The sequence below is a fragment of the Mizuhopecten yessoensis genome, unplaced genomic scaffold, assembly GCF_002113885.1.
Source record: "Mizuhopecten yessoensis strain PY_sf001 unplaced genomic scaffold, ASM211388v2 scaffold5519, whole genome shotgun sequence".
Taxonomy (NCBI): domain Eukaryota; kingdom Metazoa; phylum Mollusca; class Bivalvia; order Pectinida; family Pectinidae; genus Mizuhopecten; species Mizuhopecten yessoensis.
The window spans coordinates 2278873-2305538 of NW_018406089.1; the positions used below are offsets into that span (position 1 = coordinate 2278873).

Here is a 26666-nt window from a genome sequence, read left to right on the forward strand (position 1 = left end):
CTAAAAATTAGTAGGGATGCAAAGGAAATGAAGCCGACAAAGTGTTGTTAGTTATTGTTCAACCCCATCAAAACTTCAACATGGCTGACATGGTGGACATTTTGTAACATGATTGCGCCATTTTGAAAAATACTTTTTAAACTTCTTCTCCAGCCCCACTGGTGCCATTGAGCTAAACTTTTTTTGGAATGTTTCGGTGACTCGAAAGTGGAACTAAGCTATCAATTCGCTGTAAAATGCTATTCCTCATTAATGCCTAAATGAATATTGCAAACCAAATATGGTCTGAAATATCATTATGGTGGGGGGGGGGGGGGACAATAGTTTCTTTAATAAATCAGGCTGGTTCGACCCCTTGGGGATAAAGAGGGCGTCGCCCAAAGAAAGGGAATCACCTATAATTCTGCTTTAAACCACTACCCGTTCATGCCAAAAGGAGATTAAAACAATTTCAGTATGAAACATCATTTAGAAACAATCGTTTCTTTTATAAATGAGGCAGGTTTAACCACCGTTACAAGCGGGACGGGGCCTTAAAAGGAGAAATCTATTCAGATTAAGGTTTAAATGCTTTCTGATAGCTTAATTGACAAATAGTTACCCACTGCTGACCAAAACTACCATCATGGAAAACAAATTCTTAGAATATTTCATTGAAAGTTGAAAAGTTACCATTTTCCCTGCTCAGTCTTTGTAGTCAGATGACCGTATAGGCCCATGGGCCTCTTGTTAAGACAAGCTATACATTTAATTTTGGTCAGATGATATTACTTGAAAATGAAATAGACTAAAAAGCTATAGTTGACAATACGGTTAAGACAGTCTGTCTTAACATTTTCACCCATTTAAGGGTAAAGGTCTTCGAAACGATTATATAAATTAATGGATGCTCACTGACCATTCAAATCTGTTTTCCCTTTTAATTGCTGATTTAACCACAATAGTGATTTATTTTGCAGTTCTGAATTTATTTTAATGCTGTTTTAACATTATATGCTCTACAATGTTAAAGATAAATGAAGGGAAGGCGTGCATGGTAATTTTAAGAACTTTTTCAGATCAAAATAGTTTAATACCAGAACAATTGTGTACGCTTGTGTGTTTTAAAATTCAGAAAATCGCCTACGGTGTCAAATTGCATAGGTACATATATGTGACAAAAGAAAGAAGAAAGGATATTCTAAAGGAACTATAAATTCGGCATCAAATCCGCGCTATGACCAAGAGGCAAATACACCAACACATCCTGTCTCAGCACACTTACACACATGCACGTATACACAACTCACATGGAGAAACGCTCTTAAACGACCATGCGATATGAACAAGGGTAAACCTTGGACAAGTACACGTCTGTATTATGTTTATTGCTAGAAACAATAATAGTCAAATTATTCTGACAAAGCAATGTAACAACCTGCTTAATATAAAGACTTCAGTCAGAATGCTCATTCAGGATTATTTCGGAAGATTATTTCTCAGTCACGTCCTGGTTCGTTAGCAAAAAGAACGGCAATACTTTTCATACGATATGTCGCTGACACCAATTATCTGTCTCGCCGGAAAAAGCACACGTGTGAAATAACTTGGCATTTCTAACCGTTCGTGTATGCGCATAAATATTCCGTTCTTGTACGTATTGATGTGTGAAAATACGATCTAGGAGGAAAAGGCCAGAACACGGACGTTTTACAACATAATAAATTGATATGTTACGTTGAATCTGAGAGTGAGAAATGTTTTCCCCCTTTTTTCTCCTGAACATTCTCTTCTATGATGTTTCTTTTATCATGACTTTACCTTTTCAAATCTTGACACTTCCATATTGCATAAAAAACATTTCCTGTTTTTTTTTTTTTTTTTATTATTTTCTTTATTTTCCAAGAAAGACAATAGTTGTGACTTTTTTTCTTTCACATTTTGTAAAAGGGACATTTAAGGCCAAAACGAAATATACTGAAGATGAAATTATTAGAACTGTTCATGGCTGACGATTTCTTGGTTGATTTTGGCGGCAATATTTTCCGACAAATTGAAGGTGTTCCTATGGGAACACGCTGCCTCTATTCTTACAATTGGTAATTGTTTGCATGTGAGGCTGACATTATTGATTCGCTTATCAGGACTGGAAATAGGATAAACCAGGAAAGGAACATAATAGTAAGATAGATCGAAAGTGTTTTTTAAATCATTGATAAATCAATCCTGGTCGGGTAAATTAATAAGTATAGATCAGATAACTATATTTGACAAATGAACAACAGGAAATATACCAAGTTCTTGATACCCATATTAAATTAAACAGGTTATATTTCATTGTGACAAAGAAATTATATTTTGACATGACTTTAATACTATGTCATATTTATATTGTAAACGTTGATCTTATATTGCGACAAAATATATTTATATTTATTTATTGACTGTATATTGTTAATCGATAGGTGTTATTTGACGATGTGTGGGTTTTTTTAATTTCCGTATTTCCTGTGTTAACACGCACCTGGCTCATTACCGAAGTGCAACAAAAACAGTTCATTAAATTGAATTCACCAGGGTTAAGCACTACAAGAATAATAAAGTATGTTAACGAGCACAATCATCAGCGTTGAAGGCGACCTTAAATCATATAAAAGATGAACTCATCTTAGGGAGTGCTACAGGATTTCCCGTCGCCTAAGAAGTTCAAGCATTCTAGCACGAAGTGCATATTAATTATTCAACAAAACCTATCAGGATTTTTTCTCTCGCCTTTGTGCTTGGTTTATGGGTTATTGAATTGTTTCTAGATTATTGAGCCTTGCGATGCTATCTACTGTAATCCGGCATCATTGTTTATTCATTGCCGTCGTACAGATGTATCTCTCGCCAGCTGTGATTTTACCATATCATGGCTCCCCAAGCTTCCCGTTTCAGTTGTTGAATCAATAAACGTAATTGAGATATATATCATCAACCTTTATACATAAAGATATGCCTGTATTATCAACATTTTATCTTCTTGGCTGTGCTCAGGAACAGATTCAGAATACATGTACACTTGAGCGAACTTACAGTAGTGCAGTCGTATTTTAGCAGAATGTGTTTCATTTAAGAAATGATGACTTCAGTGGGGGTTTTTTTTATTAATATTAAAAATAAACCGTAATTGATTGATGGAAAAGGATATACCTCGCTAAAACTTACATATGTCCTGTGTGATGGATTCAAAACTGCCATCGGTAGTATATCTAGGATATCTAACGCCTCTCAAACCTCGAAAATTTACCATTTTGAATCGAATGCGTAATGTTTTTTGTTGTTGTTTGTAACGATTCTTTGTTTTTTGTGATGCTTTTTTAAAATTATGATAATATTCCTTTTTTTAGGGAAATAGTATATATCATCAATTTTGTAAAAAGAATGTATCTGTAGTGAAGATCGAAATAATACATTTATGTTCACATGTGAATATATAAGATCCTATATCGATTTTACCTTGACGAATCAGGACGGTATTTTCTATCAAATGCATGAAATGTTAGAAAATGGTTTTAACATTTTTTGTACCTACACAGTAATAATAAAACTACATTATTGGCTACAATTTTGTAAGGAAATCAGAAAAGGAAAGAATTGAAGCTACATATTTAAGAATATAAACAAATATAACAAAAAAATACAGTTTTCACCCCTATGCTTTGCACCTGTGAAATTAAAATGTATATGGTATTTCACAGGAGCACATTAAATATTTCATAATGCTATCATATGAAATATCATTTAAGAAATCGGAAAAAGAATATATGTTAAATCAATATGATAAGAATGAATACCACCAGACCAAAGGATATTTTATGGTACGGAACGTTTTTGTGTAATATTCCTCAAACCATTTTAGTTGTTATGATCATGAACACCCTGCAGGTAGGGCGTAAGAATTGTACCTGCTGCCCCCAATTGCATGATCGTAAGAGGCGACTAAATTTGGGACCTTATCTCTTCTCTCCTTTCTAAATAACTTTCTTCTTCCTAATGTCTCCCTTGACAATGCCTCACTTTTGGCCATTTGTTGAGCGTTCGCCCCTGTGAGGAAGGCTTTGGGTTCTGTCCCCTGGCCGAGACATACCAAAGTCTTTAAAAATGGTAGTTTCTACTCCTGCTTAACGCTCAGCAAATTAGGAGTGGGACGACTGGTTCGCCCGTTGTCAGTATAATGTGACCGGGTGGGGCGTCCTGCTGGGTGTCTTCGGCAGTATGTTTCAGTGAGGTAGCACTATAAAGTCGGCATCAGTTCCGCGCTATCACAAGGAGACAAACACGAACATATCGCAGCCTCCTAAAATACACACACATACACTACACGCATGCATCTTTGCACACAGGGGAGGCCGTCCTTAAATGACCTTAGCTATTAATAGGACGTTAAACAAAATCAAACAAACAAACAAACAAAATCATGAGTAAGTTACGACTATATAGTTTTGTTTCATAGCGTCATGATTGGCATTGCTTCTTTTGTTCTTACTGTAGAGCGTTCGCGCAAGTGGGATAGGCAATTGGTTCTGTTTCTAGGCCAGGACATATCCAAGTCCTTAAAATGGTAGTTGTTAATCCCTCCTTAGCGTTCAGCTTTTAGGGTTATCACAATAACTGGTTAACCTTTGCAAGTATTACATGATCGGGTTGATTAATGTGCTAGGTTTCTTCGGCTTGACATTTCTGCAAGGTAGCAACCCAAGCCGGCATCAGATCCACGCTATCGCATGGTGGCAAATACATCAAAATACCCTGCCTCCAGCAAACATACCGACAAGCACGCATACACAGCACACTTGGAGGAACGTCCTTAAATGACCGTAGTTGTTGATAGGACGTTAAACAAAATAAAACTAAACAAACATTGAAACCTCTTAATGTTAAATATCTGGCCATTCCGTATATTTTTTTATTAGGGTACATGAGCTTTAGCTCAAGTGACCTATTGCTATCCTTCTTCGTCCGTCGTCGTCCGTCGTGCGTCGTCCGTTAATATTTTACATTTTCAACTTAAGCTGAAAAACTGTCAAAGTGATTTCATTGATACTTCAAGGGAATGTTACTGACTACTCCCTGGCAAAGTGTTGTTATTTTTCGGGTCGATCAGAAATTCAACATGGCCGACACGGCCGGCCATTTTGAAAAACCATTTCAAACTTGAAGTCAAGTTTTGCTGGGCCGATTTATGGGGACTGAAACTTAGTAAGAATGATCCACTCATGGTCCTGACAAAGTGTGGTTATTTTTCGGGTCGATCAGAACTCCAATAAGGCCGGCTGGCGGCAGCCACTTGGAAAAACTAGTTCAAACTTAAAGTCAAGTTCTACTGGGCCGATTCAACTGAAACTTGGTTGGAATGATCGACTAATGGTCCTAGCAAAGTTTTGTTATTTTTCGGGTCGATCATATATCCAATATGGCCACCACGACCACCAGTTTGAAAAATCTATTCAAACTTAAAGTCAAGTTCTACTGGGCCGTTTTAACTGAACCTTTGTAGGAAGGATCGACTCATGGTTCTGACAAAATGGTGTTATTTTTTTGGGTCGATCAGTACGCCACGGCCGCCATTTTGAAAAAACTATTTCAATCTTAAAGTCAAGTTCAAATGGGCCCATTTAATTGAAACTTGTTAGGAATTATCGACTCACGGTCCTGGCAAAATGAGGTTTTTTTCTTTTCAGGTCGATCAAAAATTCAATATTGCCGCCAAGGCTGTCATTTTGGGAAAAAAAACTATTTAAAACTTAAGATAAAGTTCTAATAGGCCTATTTAACTGAAACTCGGTATAGGAATGATCAACTCATTGTCCTGAAAAACTTGACTTAACGTTATATTTAACTATTTTTACTAAAATTTTGGTAGCGTTGATTGACATCATTATCTCCACTTTATATTTCAACAACAAAAACTAATACTGTAGGACTCAGGTGACCGTTAAGGCCCATGGGTTTGTTTGTTTGTTTGTTTGTTTGATTTTGTTTAACGTCCTATTAACAGCTAAGGTCATTTAAGGACGGCCTCCCCTGTGTGCAAGATGCATGCGTGTAGTGTATGCGTGTGTATTTTGGGAGGCTGCGATATGTTCGTGTGGCCTCTTGTTCAGATTGTAACCTTAATTATGTAACTAACTTTGGCGAGTGCTATAGGTAAATACTAATCCATTGTAGTATAGATAATTTCCAATGAACTTATTGAATTTTGTTTATTGACTTTTAGGTGTTTTATCTGCTGGGGGCGTTTATTAACTTCGAGTCCGTCGAGGGACTGATGGGGCTTCGACCACCGTCTGCAACATACAAACCACATCCTGTCGGCCCTGTGACCGGAAGTAAGCCAATTATCCATGACCGCCGAGTGACGGATGGATACAATAGTGCCGACGACATCAAATTATTTATTCTTCAGAGGTAAGGATAGGCATTGCGTTTTAATGATGTATTTAATAAACACAAAAAAGAGGGTTGTAAACGGCTCCCTTCACCTGTTTATATACGCATCAATTGCTATACACAATGATTGTTTAGCGTTTAGACATACTTTTGCAGTACTCTGTTGTCACAACTTCTTTGTTATCACGGAATATGACAGAGAGGAATAAAGTGTCTTCACAGACGACGCAAGAAGACGTTTATCACTTCTTTCCAACAGCTTGATCACTTATTAGCTCTCTCTCTCTCTCTCTCTCTCTCTCTCTCTCTCTCTCTCTCTCATCTACTCTCTGGTACAGTCGCCTTAGGCTCAAGACTTCATATGATCTTGGATGTTGCAGAGATGTTACACCCTATACAAATAACAGTTAAACCCCAACAAACGAAGCAGCAACCCTTTCTTGTTTTGGATAATTATTATTGAAATATATCGCTTCAATCAATGAAACGTTGCTTTTAATTCGGACAAATTATCATATAAATGTAAAATGATAAGTAAAATACCTTACATGTCATCCATTTCGACGAAACCAAATCACTATTTCAAAGCGGCTGTGAAAACAATTAAAAACATAACAATCTCGATTCGCTACAAAAAAATATTTATTTACAGAAAGGTCATTGATAAGATCGCATGTCTTAGAGCCGAGTGTAATTTCGATGACGTCCAATTCCAATATGTTATAGTCGACGTTGAAAAAAGGCAGAAAATAGCATACGTATTTTCTCCCTGTCTAAATAAACCCTGTCTTACTTAAATAAAAGCCACTCGATGTGTCATCGTAAATCAGCCGGTGAACGCGTGAGTTCCTATTTTCAACCTTGCGATGGTAATTTCCTTTTCTAAGAGAGCACACTTGTCTAATGTAATTACGGTTTGAACATACGAAATGACGTTGCCGTGGATATGCATCGGCACAAAATACAATTGGAATCTACCGTCTCCGTCTGGACTATATTCTCGTCAGTCAAGGATCTGGTCATCTCTATAAAGTACATTATTTTTGTCATTAACGCCATTTTGTAATCTCGATGTGTACGTCTGGATAAGGGGTCGTGACTGCGGAATGTGCTTGTCAATACGAGGTAGTAGATAGACATAATGCTCTTTGACCCGAAACACCTTAACCTTTCACTGGAAGGTTTTTTTCCGAATGTTCAATTGTATTTTTACTTTAAACTCTGTATCAGTCTTTGATTAAGTTTTTTTCCTTCTTCTTTTAAATCTTCTCATCAAGTTTTAATATTATTTAATTCTGAACGGCCCATCAACACAGAAGTGGTAATAAGGACAAACAAAAGAAATAGAAAACATGGTGAAGGAAATGACAGAAGACGAACGTCAACTTTAAAAACAAATTAGAATCAATAATAATTTCAGACTAATCAAGTTCTTGGATAAATATTGTTACTTCGGAATTATTCTAAAAGTAGCAGATATATCTATAGATTATAAAAAAATCAGGTTCATATTGTTAAATCTAATAGCTTTCGAGTGTTGATCGCATAATTTTATCCAAATGACAAATAATTGTATAATAAACGGTTATCCGGATAATTGTTGTTTTAGATTTGCTGTTAAGGACTCTAACAACTAAATCAGCCAATCAACCAGTGTTTCATACGATTGTAATCCCTACCTTAAATTTGTTCCGGTTAAATACAGTGCCTCTGAATAACTTAAATAGGTAATTGTTGACTAGTTTATATTGGATGTAATCTACAGATATTGAACTTAACGTATAGTTTAAGTAGATTTAAGTATTTGATGGCAAATGGATATAGGGTCAAATGTCGGGGTGTTCCCATCCCACTACGCTGGTTTGGCTTGTAAACTTCCGGTTGTCAACAGCAGACGCATGTATCCTCTTAAATGACACTCAACCCGCCCTTTGAAGCCTTTGTCAGAGTTGTTTCTGTAAATCTAGACAGTTGTGACTCACTAGTGTTGAACTTCAAATATTAACGCTATTAGCTCAAACTCTTCGTAATAACATAAATTTAAGGTTTATACATTAAGTTGGTTGAGTCCTTAACGAGTGTTCCGTTGTAAAATAAACCTAACTGTGATATTTGCAGATATAAATACAAACATTCTTTAAAAGCTGAAACACATATTTACTATACTTGGCCTTTGGTTAAGACCTTTAGAGGTGTTAACATTCGAGTCATGGATTTGAAATCTAACACTCACTAAGATATAGCAATTTCTAAAAATAAATCACGAGTTGAACGGAAATTATCCCCACCATCAAAGGAATAGGACGGATTTGTCCGGAATCTAACTCCATAATTCACAGAAAATGTCCAGCTGTGTGGTATTGAGCATTCCGCGAGCACACAGTTAAAAGGTCTAGGGTCGATTTCAATATGGTTGCAAAATGATGGAGCCAGAAAAAGACACCATTAGCTCTGTGATTTTCGATGGCTTTACCAATGTGCCTCACAAGCCATGAGTGGTTCATTTCCTGACATGGGATTGGAAATCGACGAATTGAACTTAAGGATTAATTACATTTTTGGCCAAACACATGTTTAAAGAATCCGGTTATAGTTGTTCTTTAATATGTGGTATTGATTGGAGGTTTTTAATATTGAACGCTGTATGTATCACCCTCTGCCACAAAATGGTATACACGTTCTTCCAAAAGTTATATGACGTGTCTGGATTTTTTTTAAAGTAATGTAATGTCTTAACGATGACATTGAAAATCGCTCAAAAAATCTATTAAAGAATAGTCATTAATAGTTAGTGATTCCTGTAAAAGGTGAATACTCTTTGACGCTCAAAATGTAAAGAAAAAATATAACAAAGTTAACCAACCAAAACCAATCAAATAAAACGATCGGGTTTAATGGCTGGTTGAGTAAAATAATAAAAAAAATACTAATTAGGAACTGATGAATATCCTATTTTTCATAGGACAATGTTAACATGCGTTGTTTGGTTGTTCAGGGTTTAACATCCTATCAACAGCTAACTTCATTGGTTTAATAGCACACCTACATGGACCAACGTTGGAGCATAACGAATAAAGAATCTAAAAGGAGGTAATTAAAAATTGTTATAGTAAACGTCAAGTTTATTTGGATTCTACGAACCAGTGAGTGAAATACAATATGCGAGACCGTTTGACATGGGCGATGGGGTAAACTCAAGTTTCTTTAAAATATTACATGATTTAGATGCTAATCTCAACAAACCCAATCCATGTCAAAGTCAAACCGCCATGTTTATCCTTCTTCGTGTATAAGATACAACTCATATGATTGCTTCGCTGATAATACACTGACAATGCACTCAATGTGTTTTGGGGGAAATGAATAATGTTCTTTCTACCATTTTCAACAGTTTATTGTTCTTCTGTTATGCCTCTTGTCGTGTATCTAGCGTTGTCCCACATCTTACAATATGGCTTTGCTGTGGTAAAGCTAATGATTTCGCATTACATGGCAAATGCTTACATGTGTATATTCATTTAGTTAAATGATGTTTCCAACATTGTAAACATGATCTTGATATATTAATCCTATCACTAGAGTCACAGAAATGCTATTGTTCCGGTAACGAATTACGTATTGCCAAATAATCAACATTTGCTCATCAATACATTTAAGAATCAAGTACATGGAAAGTTATTAAGAAAATATATGATATTTTATCCAACCTGTCTTCCTTCTTTTATTGACAGGTCACGTCCCCACTCTCCCGTCAGACAAGAGGTGATAGACAAAGTTGCGGCAATGCAACGCCAGACACCGAATGAGGTTACACCAAAGGCTAAAGGTCAGTTGTCAATGTTTAAGAGTGTGCAATTAATCCTTGCAGGATTTTGAGAAAGTATGGCTGCCGTTTTCTATTGCATATGTCGTCTGGTTATATTCATATATCCTCGATTTCTAGAGACATATTTTTGTTTCAACCTTGTGTGTTGACTTTGTGGTATTTTTTTCTCTCTCATAACATTGAGTATATGAGTTATATTAACCAATAGAATTATTGATATGCTTCAACGACAATATCAATGTTAAGGTAAAAGTATCGAATCAAATTGAAAAAGAAAGTACATAACGGTTACAAAAATAAGCTGGCACAGGTGTAAAGGAGCAGTTAATAAATAAGGAAGTGCGTTTGATATGCTACGTCAGATTCAAAATGTCCGTGTTCATAACAGTTCTGACATTATCTCACTAAAACTATTGTCCCATCGCAATGCATCGTGATTATCCATTTTCAAAATACTGTCAAAGCGACATTAAAATAAAAAAAAATACCTACCGGAATGTCATTATGACTGTCTTAGCTAATAAATACATTTATTGGTAACATTAGGATGCATTAAATTCTGTAATGATCGCCTGTAAAATTATTGTCTCATAATTGAGACATTCCTCTAAGATTATAGAATATTTGATATTCTCGTTATTTACTCTTTTAACAGGCATAGTTGAAAGCTGCAGACCATCTGCCGTTCTGAAATGCACTATCCGTTTCCTCAAAGACTATCTCAGAAACAACACAACCATATGCCAGCATATTGAGGTACTATTGTATGAACATTTTTGTTTTTGTTATGCAACCTGGTATTTCAGAACCCAACAACACGACAGGAAAAAGCCTTAAACAGTAATTTGAATAAATGCTTAGTAACCCTTTTGACACATAGATGAAACACATAGTTGATTACAATTATTTATGATGAAATCGCAAGAAGAATATCAAACACGCGTAATTCAACGAGTCAAGCTACAACTATTTGCTTGCTCGAATTAAAGTGTAACGCTCTGACCTCAATATAAAGCATGTATAAGGTGTTTGCAAACGGTTAATTGTTTTGAATAAAAGTATACTAGTCTTTGTAAAGACTGTGTTTGCTACTTTAAATAATAATTTAAATTATTCAAATTTTACGAAGAAGTGCTCCGATTGATCCGGCGGTAACAAAAACAGGAGAATGGGCCGTTCGGTCACCTGAGTTAAAATAAAATTGTTACCTGTTATTGTGATGTTACAAACATGAAAACTTACACATAAGTTAAAAAAAATCATTCGATTAAATAATCAACTATTTTAGTAAAACTTAACCACTCATCAAGGGAGAATCATGAACTGCAATGAAATTCACAATGTTGATAAAGCACCTTAGGATTAGGACCTTTCAATCAAAAAAAGAGTATTTGATTTTAGTAATTGCCTGATCTATAGAGGAAGATTCTTGAAATTATAGCCTTTTTGGCCCAAAAGGTTATGAGTCAAGGACTTAATTGCCATCAAACTGCAATGATATGATTATAACTAATTATTTTCCCATAAACAAAAACGATGTTACCTTACATGAACTTCAGGAAACAAATATTACGGAAGTCTCTTGGAGATTTTGCACCCTTTGACCACTTATGACCCCGCACCTCGGTCCCTTCGTAGGTCAGCCTCGTCTTGAGTAAAACATTCTGATTCCGACCGTGTGCGTATGATTACCACCATGTTCCATCAGAATCAGACAGACGGTTGCGAGGAAGAAGTCGACAATGTGAATTTGAACGCACGACGACTTAAAATATGATAATTAGATTTATTGTTTAAAATTGCGCACTGAAGTATAATACTTGCTGACAGTCGGTATCGGTAGATTACATTGCAATCATACTTTTATGTTTGAGAGCTGTAATAGAATTCCACCCCTTTAATATTAATGCATTTGTAGGAACCTGCGAGATGAAAATCAGGCGAACGTCTTAAAAGTGATCGTTTCTAAGACTGGCCCAATTGTACGAACGCCTTGGAGGCTTTTAATTTATATGATTGATTTTGAAATGTATAGAATGTGCAACATAAAGTTAATGTTCATTTGTTCAGTAAAATTTTAAAATTAAATTACTATGGGATATCATTTTTAATTTAATTGTATTTTTTGGGTTGTTTTTTTTACATTCTTTGCGTTAAGTTAAATGGAAATTAAACAACTGCATTCAGAGTCAAAATGTTAAAAACCTGATTATCACCTGAAAGAAAATCTGGCGTCTACCAAGGCTTCTCCTAAAATGTAATTCACCCTATTTTGAACACAGCCATTCAAAATTCATCTTTTTATAGTGTAGCCAATCGATACTCTCGACAGTTATTATTACATTGTGTACGGCCAGTCATCACAGAACAAGTCATTTCAGCTGATACAATGCCAAAGACATGTTCAAGGAATGTCATCAAACAAACAAAAAGAATCACGTCAAATCGAAGAGTAAAATAGCAAGAATGTCTCTTCTTTGAATGAAGCGAGATAATATTGTATAAGCACTGGTTCGTCTTGTTCTGGTTCTTCTAATATGAACTTGTCCGGGTCGTAAACGTTGCCTAGTGCATCGTCATTAGGTCATTGGGACTTTGAGCCCAAAGTCAAAGGTCAAATATGTGCAAATTTTCTGGAATATCTTGTCGGGGCTGTAACCTTTAAACCATTAAAGTTAACTCGATAACACTGGAATTATAACCGCGTCACCTACAGATCATGTGCAAGCAGTGTATTTAGCTCACTTTGGCCTTTATCTCAAAGTCCAAGGTCAAAGTGGTGATTGTTTCAAACATTTTAAGGTCAAATTTTACTTAAACTTTGTATGCAAGTATGTAATGGCATTGTTAACTTTAGCCAAGCATCATTTGCGACTAGGGGGGTCATTACAATTGGAACTTGTTCATAAATGCATTTTATAATTTAGCAAAAGGCAGTTCTACTAATAATAATGTAAAATAAGTGCGAAGTTAAAGATGTCCTGATGAAACTTGAAGTATATCTGTATCGTCCACAGACGATGTACAGTGCGCTGTCTTCAGTGCACTGTGACCTTGACCTCGAGGCTAAAGGTCAAATAAGTGCAATATTTTCAGGAATATCATGTCTGAGCTGAACATTTTAAACAGTTAAAGGGGAGACATATATTTTTGATAACAAAAACAAATCTCTAGTTTTATATTTTTTTTAACAGACGAACAGTTCTCAGGTAATTTTTATTATTGGCTGAATGTCACTGCAGTCTGATAACAAGGGCTGCTCCGAATTTAATATCTACACAAATATTTTACGACAATGTGCAAAAGTCTGACACAATTTACCATCGAAACTAGAAGTCAAACCCACGTTACTAACACAATGAGTATAACATGTTCTCAAACGTTCTAAAGATCCCAGCTGACCAGTGCTGGTAGAAACTACACATCAGTTTCAATGTACGAAACAATGGGAATGGGCAAAAGGATATATACAATAGTGTGATTTCACCGGAATTACTGTGCGCACATCGTACACACAACTGTGTGATTCAGGAACCAATCGCCCAGTTGTGCGACATGGCGATACCGGTTGATCGATGCTACGGTATGAATAAATGGACCTCACTTAATATTCGATGAGTACATATTGCGTACATATTGCAATTTGCTAATATTCAGCACATGCTTCACGTTATTACAATGACTGAATCTGTCAAAAATCGTTTGGTACTGTCAGGTACAGCACTAGTATTTGTTCGTAGTTACTGTTAAAAGGAGTAGATCTCTGATGAGTATTGCGATTTCACAACTCGTTCACGGTTCACTAGTGATACCAGAAATAAACCCGATTACTTGTAATAAACACGTAAGGCAATCTGCTTCCATTTTATCTGCGTGTACATTTCGTAAATGCATATGACCGTACAAATACACACTTGTCGATAACGGTTGTTTCAAAACAATTTCGGCACGTGGTGTGTCCATTACTGTATAAAAATAGGTAACCAGACCCGGGACAGCAATCTCGTACAAAATATTGCCATCCGTATAAACAGATTTTTAGTTTTCTGTCAACTGATCTTGACTTGGATTCCCGGCCGTGTCGGAATAAATGGAAATAAAAAAAGTAGATAGAGCTGCTAAGGCAGCACTTAACCTTAATACGAAAGATATTAAACTGCGTTATTCTGATTTTAAACCTTCAATAGCTAACTTTATTAAAACAAATTGGCAAAAAGATGGTCTGAAGAAAGAAACAAAAGGTTATTTTCAGTTCAACCTAATGTAGGTTCCTGTGCAAAAGGTAGAGCAGACCACATAGGTCATACCTACATCAAACATAGCTATATTTTGCATGGGGAAGACTAACCTTGTTGTCATGGTCTGTGATTAGCCATTTACAGTCAAACACTTTATGATTCATTATGCTGATTTCAAACAAATACGTGACAAATTTTATAATGTATCCTCTATGATATGTTTATTTGATACAGTTTCTGTGCAGTCAATCTATGAGTATTTACCTTTTGTTTCAAGTTTTTAAGTATTCAGGTTTTTGTGAATGTCTACTTTATACATTGTTGTTCGGCCCTAAATGGCTCATATCGACGATGGGGGGTAAAACAATACACACACAAAACCCGGGAGAAAAACCCCGATTCTTCAGGAAGCCCCACAATTGTTGCCTTTACAACACACTGTAGTGGAAAATAGCAGGTATTTTCTTGATTTCTTCAATGTCCGCTGAATACGTGGAATATATGTGTCACAGATAAACTTGTCATGGTGCGCTATTATTTTTTTGCCATAACACCACTGACGTCATTTCCGGTGTCACTAATGGAAAATTAATCGGTGTGCTGTTTTTATGGTTAAGATATGCCTCTGAATTGATTCATTTCCTTGGTGACACTGATAGCTACTATATATTGACAAGAGATTTAGAGAAAACTGATCATAGCTTAAAGTTCACATGTCAATTCAACTTTGTCTTTAATCCCACCACTGGTAAAGGTACAGAATGTCCTTTATAACTGTATAATTTACTGTTTGTTAATTTCCAAGAAAATTCCGGCAAAGTATGACTTGTGGCTACACCGTGTGTGCATCTCTTTCCTATTGTGAATAACAGTTAATGTTGTATATGTACCATTACATTAGCTATAGGCTCAAACAATCAATTAGCTCAGTAAATCTTTATCTCGTCAATAAAAAAGTGATATTTTCACTTAGTCATCATAACGAAAGATAATTCCATGGAATATCTGCTTGAAGCAGGCTTAAAGGTCGCGTCTATCAGTTTTGCGTTGACAGTGTTGTCGGGAATGCTATACAATTCCCACGACACCTTAAACCTTTAAATGAGATTCCTAGCAGGTCTTATCATCTTTCTTTAGCTCAAGTGTATGTGCTTTTACGTAGTCTGACTCGTCGTCGAGGTAAAGCTCTTTAAAGCTTTGATTTACTGTTTTTTAATGAGATGTTGATATGAATTTAGAAATAGAACATGTTTAATTTTTTTATTTTATTGATCTATATATACATGTATGATTTGGTCTGGTTAAGATGCGTTAGTTTACCAAAACAAACATATTGCATGTTTGATGCCTCTCTTTTGGCTTGATGGTAGAGCGTTCGCCCAGGTGAGGAAGGCAATGGGTTCTGTTCTTAGGCCGGGACATAGCACAGTCCTTAAAAATGGTAGTTGTTATTCCCTGCTTAACGTTCAGCATTTAGGGGAATGGCAACAATTGGTTCACCCGTTGTCAGTGTAATGTGACCGGGCGGAATGCTGTGCTGGGTGCCTTCGGCATGGTATTTCAGTGGGATAGCACTATTAAATCGGCATCAGATTACAATCACAAGGAGGCAAGCACATCAACATACCCTGTCCGCAAGCATGCATACAAACTTTGAAACGAAACCTCGGGTATTTTCTAGTGTTTTCTAATGCATTTTACAGGACTTCGGTTCATAATTTTAGTGTTAGACAGAAATAAGAGTGTTAAGAGACAAAAACGAATACGACACGGAACCTATACACTACCTGTACTTCACTTTACGAATATTTTTTTCCATGAACAATGATTCAACACCAGCATATAATATGACAAATACATTAACAAGGAAATAACTTCATCTTCTATTTGTCAGTAAAAATACAAAATAATATATATATGTTAACTCAGATATAGAATAAGTCTGTGTGGTTATTACTGTTGCAATGACACCATTGAGCATAGATTAAATACATATAAAAAAAATCGATAAAGTGTTCAAAATATTCGTAATCTTGGCATTTGCAAATCTCTACTAAATAATCATTAATACGGTAGTCTTACTTAGAACTAAAAAGTTCCAAGTGATATATTCTATGTACTTTTACAAATGTCAAGCACAAATAAATGGTTTGCAGCAACAGATGGCTTTAGACAGCTCGAGTTGAAACGGCCAAGTAAATATGTTCTGACACCGGTACACAGGGCGTCTAGGAGTTCTACCGGAACAAAACTCTTCATCCGGGAAAAACGGAAATTAAACGTTATAGTGTTGCTGATTTACAATATGGATGTTTATTCATACATTTAGCGTGAATGTACTGAGTGTTTCTATTGGTTTTGAATTGCTGAATAACGAGCATTTGGCGCCGAGGAAATCCCACATCTAAAATCAATCTTGTGCTGTCGAGGAGATTATCATACCGATAACAAGCCAGTACAGATACACTTCCTATCGAACAGCATTCGGTGTCTAAAGTGCTCATGACCCTTACTATGCCAATTAATACCAAATTCTTAATTTCCGGAAATTACAACCAAGAATCGAATTGCTTTTAAGGTTGCAAGCGTTATAAACGGATCAGATTCGTTTGAACTCTGCAATATTTAAATTTCATATATGTTTTTGATTAAGAAATCACCGATGACGAAGTACGTCCGCTGTAATCCTCCTGCCTTTTATGATACACGTAATGGAACAAATGACCGTAAGTTTGAGCTTCATTTAAAATAACAAGTTTCAATAAAGACGTAATTTTAACTCAAAATCGATGGAACTAGGGCAAACTATGGACATAGGAAATATTTTCTTTGGAGTCCTAGTAAAATGTACAATAAGAATGAGACCATGTGTTAAGAAAGGATACACGTCTTCTGCTCCATCAACACCATGCTAGTCTACGGAAAATCAAAGTAATGTTTTTTACTCGCAAGGGGAGCCGAGTCAGTGATAACGAAACAACAAGGCACACCAATGAGCATGCTGAAATAACGCTCACCGTTATATTGCTCAAGCAAATGGAATATTTTTCATTTAGATCATGAACATGTTAACGAACTTGCCAATAGTTTTCGAAGCATTTGTTGCAAGTTTGTTCATTAGTGAGACATCAATCAAAGGCATCATACTAATCGGAACAAGTCCTTGAATACCAAATTCGCTGTGGTATTTAAACACTGTTGCTGACGATATAGGCATGGTACTATCAAGAAAGAGAAAGTCCTGGAGCCTTCAAAAAATAATATTGTCAGTCAGTCGCGTACTTAATTGCAGCTGTATGCGACTGACGAAGTCATAAAATATCTTCTTTAAAGTAAGAACACTGTCAGTATATTTGAAAGTTAAATAGAAGGAAATGAAAAGTTTCCTATTACCGATCTTGATGAGCTGTTAATCAAGTTTCTTAACATGAAAATATGGAGTGGCAAAGGATCCTTTCGTTCAAACGGGAATTGTCATTGGTCTGCTGGATTTCTTTCCACCTCCCGTAAAATATATATTGTCGGGAAACTCGATCATTGTCGAGATTTAATCCCGAATAAATATATAAACCTCCAACTTGGTGGATTTGTTTTTAATTACATGTATATGTTTACAATAGGTTACAGGAATATAATTGTCTGCTTTTTTGATATTTATTTCATAAAAGGACGTGAAACAAAATAAACCCAAACCAAAACAAAATCACTATAGGAATACAAAGCTTTCCTTCAACTAAAAGAACATGTCCACTTTCTTCAAAGATTGTATAGTTTTGGTTCATAATATGACGCCAGACCATATAAACAATTCAAAAAAAACCAATTAATGACAGCAAATAATCTCCAATGACTGACTCTCCGAAAAGGAAATATTTCTTAATTTGTTCAACACGTCCACAGAGCAAAGTGACGGTTATTTTTTTGTATCAATAATGTATGTCATTAAGGGTCAAACGACACTTTAAATACATTCACAAAAATTAATCAAACAAGGGGCGGTTCATCTGTCAAAAGGTAACACAGGTGTCCTAAGGTGATCTCAGCGAGGACGGAAACCTCGCATAGAGTAAAAAGGCAAAACCTCACTTGACGTTGAACCCGAAACAAAATAATTCTCTTAAATGTCCCCTCAGGTCGCCAGCAGATCCGCACTATCGCATGGAAGCAGATACACAAACACACTGCATCAAGCACACACCATATACTACACACATTGAGGCAAGTCCTTAATTGACGGTTACTTTTACTCTTAATAAACTAAATAAGTCGCACCTACTGTGTTGGCGCTGTTTTATAATCTGTCTTTGTGTGTTAACGCTTGGTTTACTTTTTGTTTATTGACTTGTATATATTGCCAGTGTGTATTGACGCTTTGGTAAAATTGTTTATATTGTCGGTGTGTATTGATGCTGTGGTAAAATTGGTGTTTGTGTATGTTGAGAAGTTTATAAACATTTTTTCCGTGTTTACGCTACAGAGTGGTATCAGACAACAAGATGTGACTTCAAACACCTGTAACAAAAGTATGTCTTAATCCAATGATAAATAACTAACAATCATCTCCGATCTCAAATTTCCGTCTTTGAAAGAATTTGTATTCGACAATTTTTCCCAAAGTTATTGCCCTTTGTTCATTTTTGTCCGGCATTCTTCTCCTACATGTTTCAACCAATCTCTTTGAAACTTAGTAGGCTAAATAATCATGAAATGTTGTTGTGTTTCCTTGAAAAGAATTTTGATTCGACATTTTTTGCAAAAGTTATTGCCATTTGTTTATTTCAGTATTTGATTTTGTCCGGCAATCTCCTCCAATATTTTTCAACCAATCTCTTTGAAACTTGGTATACATTATAATCCCGATATGAAGTTGTATCTCCATTAACAGAATTTTGATTAGACAGTTTTTACAAAAGTTATTGCCCTTTGTTCAATCAGTATTTGATTTTTTGTCCGGAGATCTTCTCCTACATTTTTATAGCATGTCAGCTAACCTCTCTTAGAATGATGCAGATCTTATTTCAATTTAAGAAAGTATATAACACTTTATGGCATTCGACGGGCGTATATTGTTCCGCCCCGCGGTACTCTTGTTTTTGGTTTGAAACCTGAAGCCAACGTGAAACGAGTTTTAGTTTCTATATGGTTATCCAAGCTAATCACTGTCGCTAAACCGAACCATTAAAGGAAACCAAACAGAAGCCGCCGTACATCGTAAATGTTAGGGAACGGCGGGCACTTCTAGAGATTCTTGAGCTATCCCTAATACACGCTTGATTAATTGAAAACACAAAAATGCCATGGCGATGTTCGCTTGCCTCGAGTTGAGACATGATTTAAATAAAAAAAACAACATTAAACAAGATACGAAAATAATGTAACAACTGCTGAACTATTATTCAATCAACGAGAAAAACAATTATCGACAATGACTGCTTTCGTGGATGTGTTAGATATTTGTGCAACGAAGGTCAAATCGTAGTTGGAAGGTCAAATGCTTTAACACTGTATGGTAAACATGTTGAAGAGATCATTTCTATAAATGACAATTCTATTAGATTTATATTGCTCTTCTCGTCAGTTTCTATATTGCATGTTTTCATGCTATATCCTGAATATTTATTTGTACATGTATTTCAAAATGACTACAATTACATATTTATATCCCCGCAACGAAGTTAGGGGGTGTATACTGGAATCACCCTGTGTGGTTGTATGCCTTTCTGTCGTTCACAGTAACTTGTCCGGAAAACTCCTCCTTAACTGATAAATGGATTTCATTGAAACTTTGCATGAATGATTGGTATCTGATGTGGTTGTGCACCGGCATTTTAATTTGGGATTTCGACCCTTTTTGATGGAGTTGTGCCCCTTGGTGCGAAATACTTGTTTTATTTAGATGAGCAAAAGCATGGGCCCCAAACCTCTTGGTTATATAGCGGAGAGCTTATCAGGCTGGTCCCTAGATTTGGAGGAGATATCTGCATACCATCTTTCAACAAAACTCGTACATATGGGGTAATAAGTTTTGGTTTGCAAGTATATTTTGGCATCGAGAGGGAGTAGAGGAAGTATGTGAGTGACCTATATACTTAATATAATTGTACAGCTCTGCCAAGAAAGAAATCATTACTGGTGGGATACTATATCGCTTTGCATTAGTAAGCCTTTAGCTTACAGTTTTGGTTTGTATAGAAGCGGGGGTCTTAGATAACATATTAGACAGTTCTATACCTATTGATTATCATAGTAGATTATATGACATGCGTAAGTCCACGAGAACAGTTTTTTCATAAACTTAACCGAACCCTTTTTGTATTTCTTTGGAAAAAGTAAGATTGATGAAATAAAGAAATGTTGCCAAAAGCTAGTTGGATTGAGGTACAAAGATGGTAAATCTGTTGCCATTTATAGACACTTAAAACTAGGCCAGATAAAAGAGGCTTTTTCCAAAGCAGGTAATAGGTTAACCCTTTATCGATATTCTCTTTAAATGCGATAAAATCTACGTATACAAAATCAAAATAAAAGAAAAGCATTTGATCTGGAAAGATGTTTTAAAGGTCTGGAATACATTAAATACTAAAGAAGAAGTAAGAACAAATAAGAGACAATATTTTTAGTCCTCAAAATTATCATTAAGTATTTACTGAAATCTGACAACAAATCAAAACGCATATTTCATGAAGATTGGTACAGTCGTGGAGTTACATTAGTAAATTATCTGATTAAAGATTGAGATACACAAACATTCTACAAGAAGAATAAACTTTACGATAAATGCAACATAGACAGTCTTTTTACAGCTTCTTAGTTTATTATCAGGGTCTGCAGTGGTCAAGTCGTCTGACATTCTGCTACCGTTTGCCCTCCACTACTAGGTCGTGGGTTCGAGACCTATGTGGGACAGTCGCCAGGTACTGGCCATAGGTCGATGATTTTTCTTCGAACTCCAGAATTCCTTCGCTACCAAAAACTGGCACGTCCTTAAATGTCCATAGCTGTTAATAGGAAGTAAAACAAACACACAAACAAACAAACAAAACCAAAAAACTTTATTATCAGAATTAATAAGATTTATTATAAAAGAAAACAATATTTGTTACAATTCTTTCATTTGCTTATTTTACCGTTTTACCTCTAAATCTAGGTATTTTTACATACATAAAAATGAGACTTAGGAGGTTTTGCTTACATGATTTCTAATGCTACTGCCATCCGTCGTCATGCGTAGTCCATCGTGCGTATACATTTTTACATTTTTGACTTCCTTTCCAAAACCACTGAACTAATTTCATTTTAAAAAATCAAAGAGTATATTAAATGGATCTCACCCCATGATGGGTGTGGGTAAAAGGAGTCTTATTGGCAAATATTTCAACAATCTTCTTCTTCAGACCCAGATATGTCCGACACAGCTACCCTTTACTGCTGATTAGGGTCTGGTGGTGATTTTTCAAAATTATTAATTTCAGTTACCCCGAGTCAAACATTTCTTTCTGGAGAGGGGGTTAATTTAACTACAAATGATATCGAGAAATAATATTTTGGGGTATATTTTCATTGAAATGCAATTAAAACTTTGTTAGAATTTTAATCATGTTATGATAATTGGATGGTATGAAAATTAACACCCTGGCTCATCCCGTGGTCCAGATGGGCGGCATGTGAGAAAGGCAATGGGCTCTGTGCCCATACCAGGACATACCAAAGTTCGTTAAAAAAGTATCGTGTGTATCCCCTGCTTAACGTGCAGCATTTGGAATGATGGCAACAACTGGTTCACCCGTTGTCAGTATAATGTGGCAGGCGGAATGCTTTGCCGAGTTGTATTTCAGTGAAGTAGCACTATAAAATCAGCATCAGATCCGCGCTACCACATGGAGGCAAATACACTAACATACTCTGCCACCAGCACAGACACACACTCACGCATACACAACACACATGGAGGCACATTTCTATGTAAATACCCTTTTAACCTGTTTATAGGACGTTATACCCTTTACAACCAACAAAAGGGATCAAATAAGCAAAAACGTATAGTATTATTCGTCACTTTTCATGCATAGATAGAAACATTTGATTAAAATGATGACAAATGAGGAAAAGACATTTCCGATTACTTTTTGCGTAACTTCCAATTCAAAATTTCTGTAGTTTCAGGTTTGATTAAACATGATATATTAATAACAAAGGTTTATTATATTTGTTTTTGTTTTGTTTGTTTTTGTTTAACGACCTATTAACAGCTAAGGTCATTTAAGGACGGCCTCCTCTGTGCAAGATGCATGTGTGTGTATTTTGGGAGGCTGCGATATGTTCGTGTTTGTCTCCTTGTGATAGCGCGGAACTGATGCCGACTTTAAAGTGCTACCTCACTGAAACATACTGCCGAAGATACCCAGCAGAACGCCCCACCCGGTCACATTATACTGACAACGGGCGGACCAGTCGTCCCACTCCTTATTTGCTGAGCGTTAAGCGGTAGAAGAAACTACCATTTTTAAAGACTTTGGTATGTCTCGGCCAGGGGACAGAACCCAAAGCCTTCCTCACAGGGGCGAACGCTCAACAAATGGCCAAAAGTGAGGCATTGTCAAGGGAGACATTAGGAAGAAAAAGTTATTTAGAAAGGAGAGAAGAGATAAGGTCCCAAATTTAGTCGCCTCTTACGATCATGCAATTTGGGGCAGCAGGTACAATTCTTACGCCCTACCTGCAGGGTATTATATAAGACTCGTCTCACTGATAATCAACAATAACCTCATTATATCATTATTGTCAATTAAGAGAGAGAGAAAGTATTATAAGATCTATAGAAATATTATTGGAGGCATTGACCCTTCCCTTCTCCTTTAATAATTAATAAAGAATCTTCCAGTTTTGGTCTCAAACACAAACAGAAATAACCAAATGTCTTGATAATGAAATCAAACCATAATAAAACATTGTATTAACAAAATTACGCTTTCAATGAATGCTCTTCTAATCTTCATATATATATGTTGTCAAAATGGTTTATGCAATCCGATTCAGAGAATAATGAAGGTTTCATTGATATCCTTACCATTTAAAATAAAAATACATTTGTATTCTGCGATGGAAGCTAATGTTCGGATACAATTTGCACATGGAGGCACGTCTAATCGTCAGCATTTGGGATAATGGCAACAAGTTGTTCAAACGTTAATTTTAATTTGAACGGGCGGGATGCTGTACCGAGTGCCTACCTTAGCTGTCAATAGGACGTTGTACCCTATATAACTAACAACCTTAAATGACCTTAGCTGATAAGTAGTGTAAATTAAATGTACCGTCATACAATTTTCTAGCTACCTTATTTGGCCGTATCTCTTACATTTAACAGAACACTCTTGAACATCAAAATCTAATAAAACTTTAAACCGGAAATACCTTTTCTTCTTTCGTGATAAGGTGTAGTGTCCTCATAACGGCTGAGGTGTCATATGCAGACAAGTAAGCACTCGTCTTCATATTGCCTTATTGCCCCCCCCCCCCCCCCCCAAAAAAAAAAAAAAAAAAAAGAGACGAGAGATTGAACGGCGTTTTTTAAACTTTCGTGCCGGTATATTGCATGTTTGATATTGATGTAACCGATTTATTTGTTCTTAAATAATTTATTTATTTCCTACGTTTTGTATATGAGTCGTCCTTTAAACGACATTGGCGCAACAGCCCTGTTTAAATAAAATTGGCGCCAATAATTAACCGAAGTCTTTGAGCGGTTGACGCAGGGGGATTCTCTATGTTTTCTTAAACCACCTGTCACGTCACGAGAGTTTTTGCTTTCACACTTAAATGAAAGGCATTTCTGCTGGTAGTGTTCATATATTAGGTTGCATAGCAAATGTAAATATATAGAAATAAACAATCGAAGAACCTTGCAACTGCCAAAGCCAGATAATTATTGTGTCAAGAAGATATATTGTTCAAATAAAATCACCCTTTTTAAAATGTAACCAGTTCTTTAAAGCCTATATTTCTAAATTACCCTTTAACGAATAACCGCTTAAATACAATATGGTATATATAGAACGAAAACGTATAAAAATGCGGACAAATCTAAACAGCTGTGAGATGAATATAACAAGACAGATAAAGATGGATTTTCTTTAATATGACACCATCAAAACATCCTCAGCTCGTAAATCACCTCGCTAATATCGTTACATGGTAATACGGTATACTCGTCGCGAATAAAAGTAGATGAAAACACCGGTAATTCGATGAATTATTAATACCTCGGCCGATCGTAGACATGATTGATTTCTCAAATCGATAAGCCTCGATGTGGAATCGGAGAAGAGAGTACAATTACATGGGCTCTAATTTGATTTCCATGGAAGCTGCCAAATGGTGATCCAATTTTCCGGTCATTCCGACGGTAGCTGGTTTACTTTATTACATACACCCAGCAAGTGGTAGGTCAACCAAGGTCAAATTAGGTAACACGTCATCAGAGGGCAATTCGTTCTTCGAATTGTTGAAACATAAGCAATTGCCGCAACTTGCGTTCTTTAGCACTGTTTTATAAAGTTTTAAGGTTTACATTATTCAGGTTACCAATTCAAACGACGTCTAAAGGAAACATTTCATAATCCGACAACACACAGGAAACGATTGCAAATAAATGTATGCAGATGTGATAAGGGAAAATGATAAATGTGTCAGCGCCTAACAAGATTTACACAAATACACTGCAAAGCTTTCCGAAATCTCACTCTTGCAATTTCCTAGGCCTTCCTTTGAGTAATCTAGAAGCGATTCAGGCCTGTGATTTTGCCATAATAAATTGTTCATTATCAGACGATCGGTGACAATGTTTTGATTAGTACGAAGGGGGCTGTTTTTTTTTACAAACAAGTAAAACTAAGTCATCAATTTAATATTACACACTCATTGACTTTTAAGGAACTATAAGCACTAATATTTTGTTCTCTTAAATATTTTTATAATTCGTTCTTTTCCCGTTTCACTACTTATTCTAAATTCAGTTTCCTGTTAATGATGTAGAAATGTATGTTTCTCCTAACAATTCATTTTTTATGCATTTTGTTACTAGAACGATTGTACCTACTGCATATCATAGGAGGCAATTAATGTACCCCCTACACACATACAAACACACACACAAAATCCCCCACCCCACACACATACACCCACACATACACACACACACAAACACACACACACACACACACACACACATACACACACATATCACTCCCTGCAAAATCAGGGTTTTTTCCTCTGTACCTCCTAAGTAATCTTCGAGGGGGGCGGGAGGACACATTACTTGCCTTGTAGGAAACACGTGTAGTAGGATACAGCAGGACTGTTTTTGGTTTCCTCGATGTCCCCGCTAAACAGGAGACAATGAAGGAACCACCCCTAATTTCGCAAGAGGGGGAACATTAATTACCAATTATTATCGTGCAGTTTGATTTAGTAGTTCTTTTTACTAACCTACACGGGCTAGTAATATTGGTTTGTCTCAAACGGAGGATCACATGATGCAGTTACAACATAACGAGGCGTTAATGCAAGTTTTCGGTTTATGTGTGCAAACTTCAATTGTCTTTTTTAAAATTAAATGGATTAACATTAACATTTGGTTTTGTTAAGCTGATCACACGTTGATCAATTCTACCAACAATAACATTAAGGCGTTGATCACCTCTACCCAGAATGACAGTATGGCGTTGATTAATTTCACTGAGAATAACAACAATAATCAGTTGCACTAATGAAGTTTATACCTGCATCTAATGTATTGATTAAACTGTATTACTTATTTCTCACCAGGAACTTGAGACGTGTATATTGGCGAAGATAGACGCGTGTGACGTCATCGCTACACGACAGGCGTACCTGATACTTAACAACGTGAAGGCTCTGATTCCCACATCCGGGCGACATGCATGTGGAGCTCCGACGCATGCGCTGCCAAAGTCATCAGAACATAAACTAAGTATGATGATAGTCCATTGCCTCATGAAGTACATGGGTTATACCAGTGAATCTTGTTTAGGTCACTCTTTGAAGTGGCGAAGACCTCCTTATGCTCTGCTATTTGCTTGGCTTCTGTTTTGTGTGTTGCTTTTGTGTGGAAGTATGGACACTATGATCAATTTCTTTTCAATTTTTAATCAAGTGAAGGATTGAATATT

At 36.1% G+C, this 26666-nt stretch overlaps 1 protein-coding gene across 1 annotated transcript in view; it reads left to right on the forward strand.

Moving 5' to 3' along the window:
- The window catches only part of LOC110450847, a 71963-nt gene that overhangs the window by 40774 nt on the left and 4523 nt on the right, over positions 1-26666 (forward strand). The window contains exons 2-5 of the mRNA XM_021498618.1: positions 6239-6429; positions 10143-10237; positions 10893-10993; positions 26302-26467. Coding sequence (XP_021354293.1) covers positions 6239-6429; positions 10143-10237; positions 10893-10993; positions 26302-26467 — 553 coding nt within the window. The remainder of the gene's footprint in view (positions 1-6238; positions 6430-10142; positions 10238-10892; positions 10994-26301; positions 26468-26666) is intronic.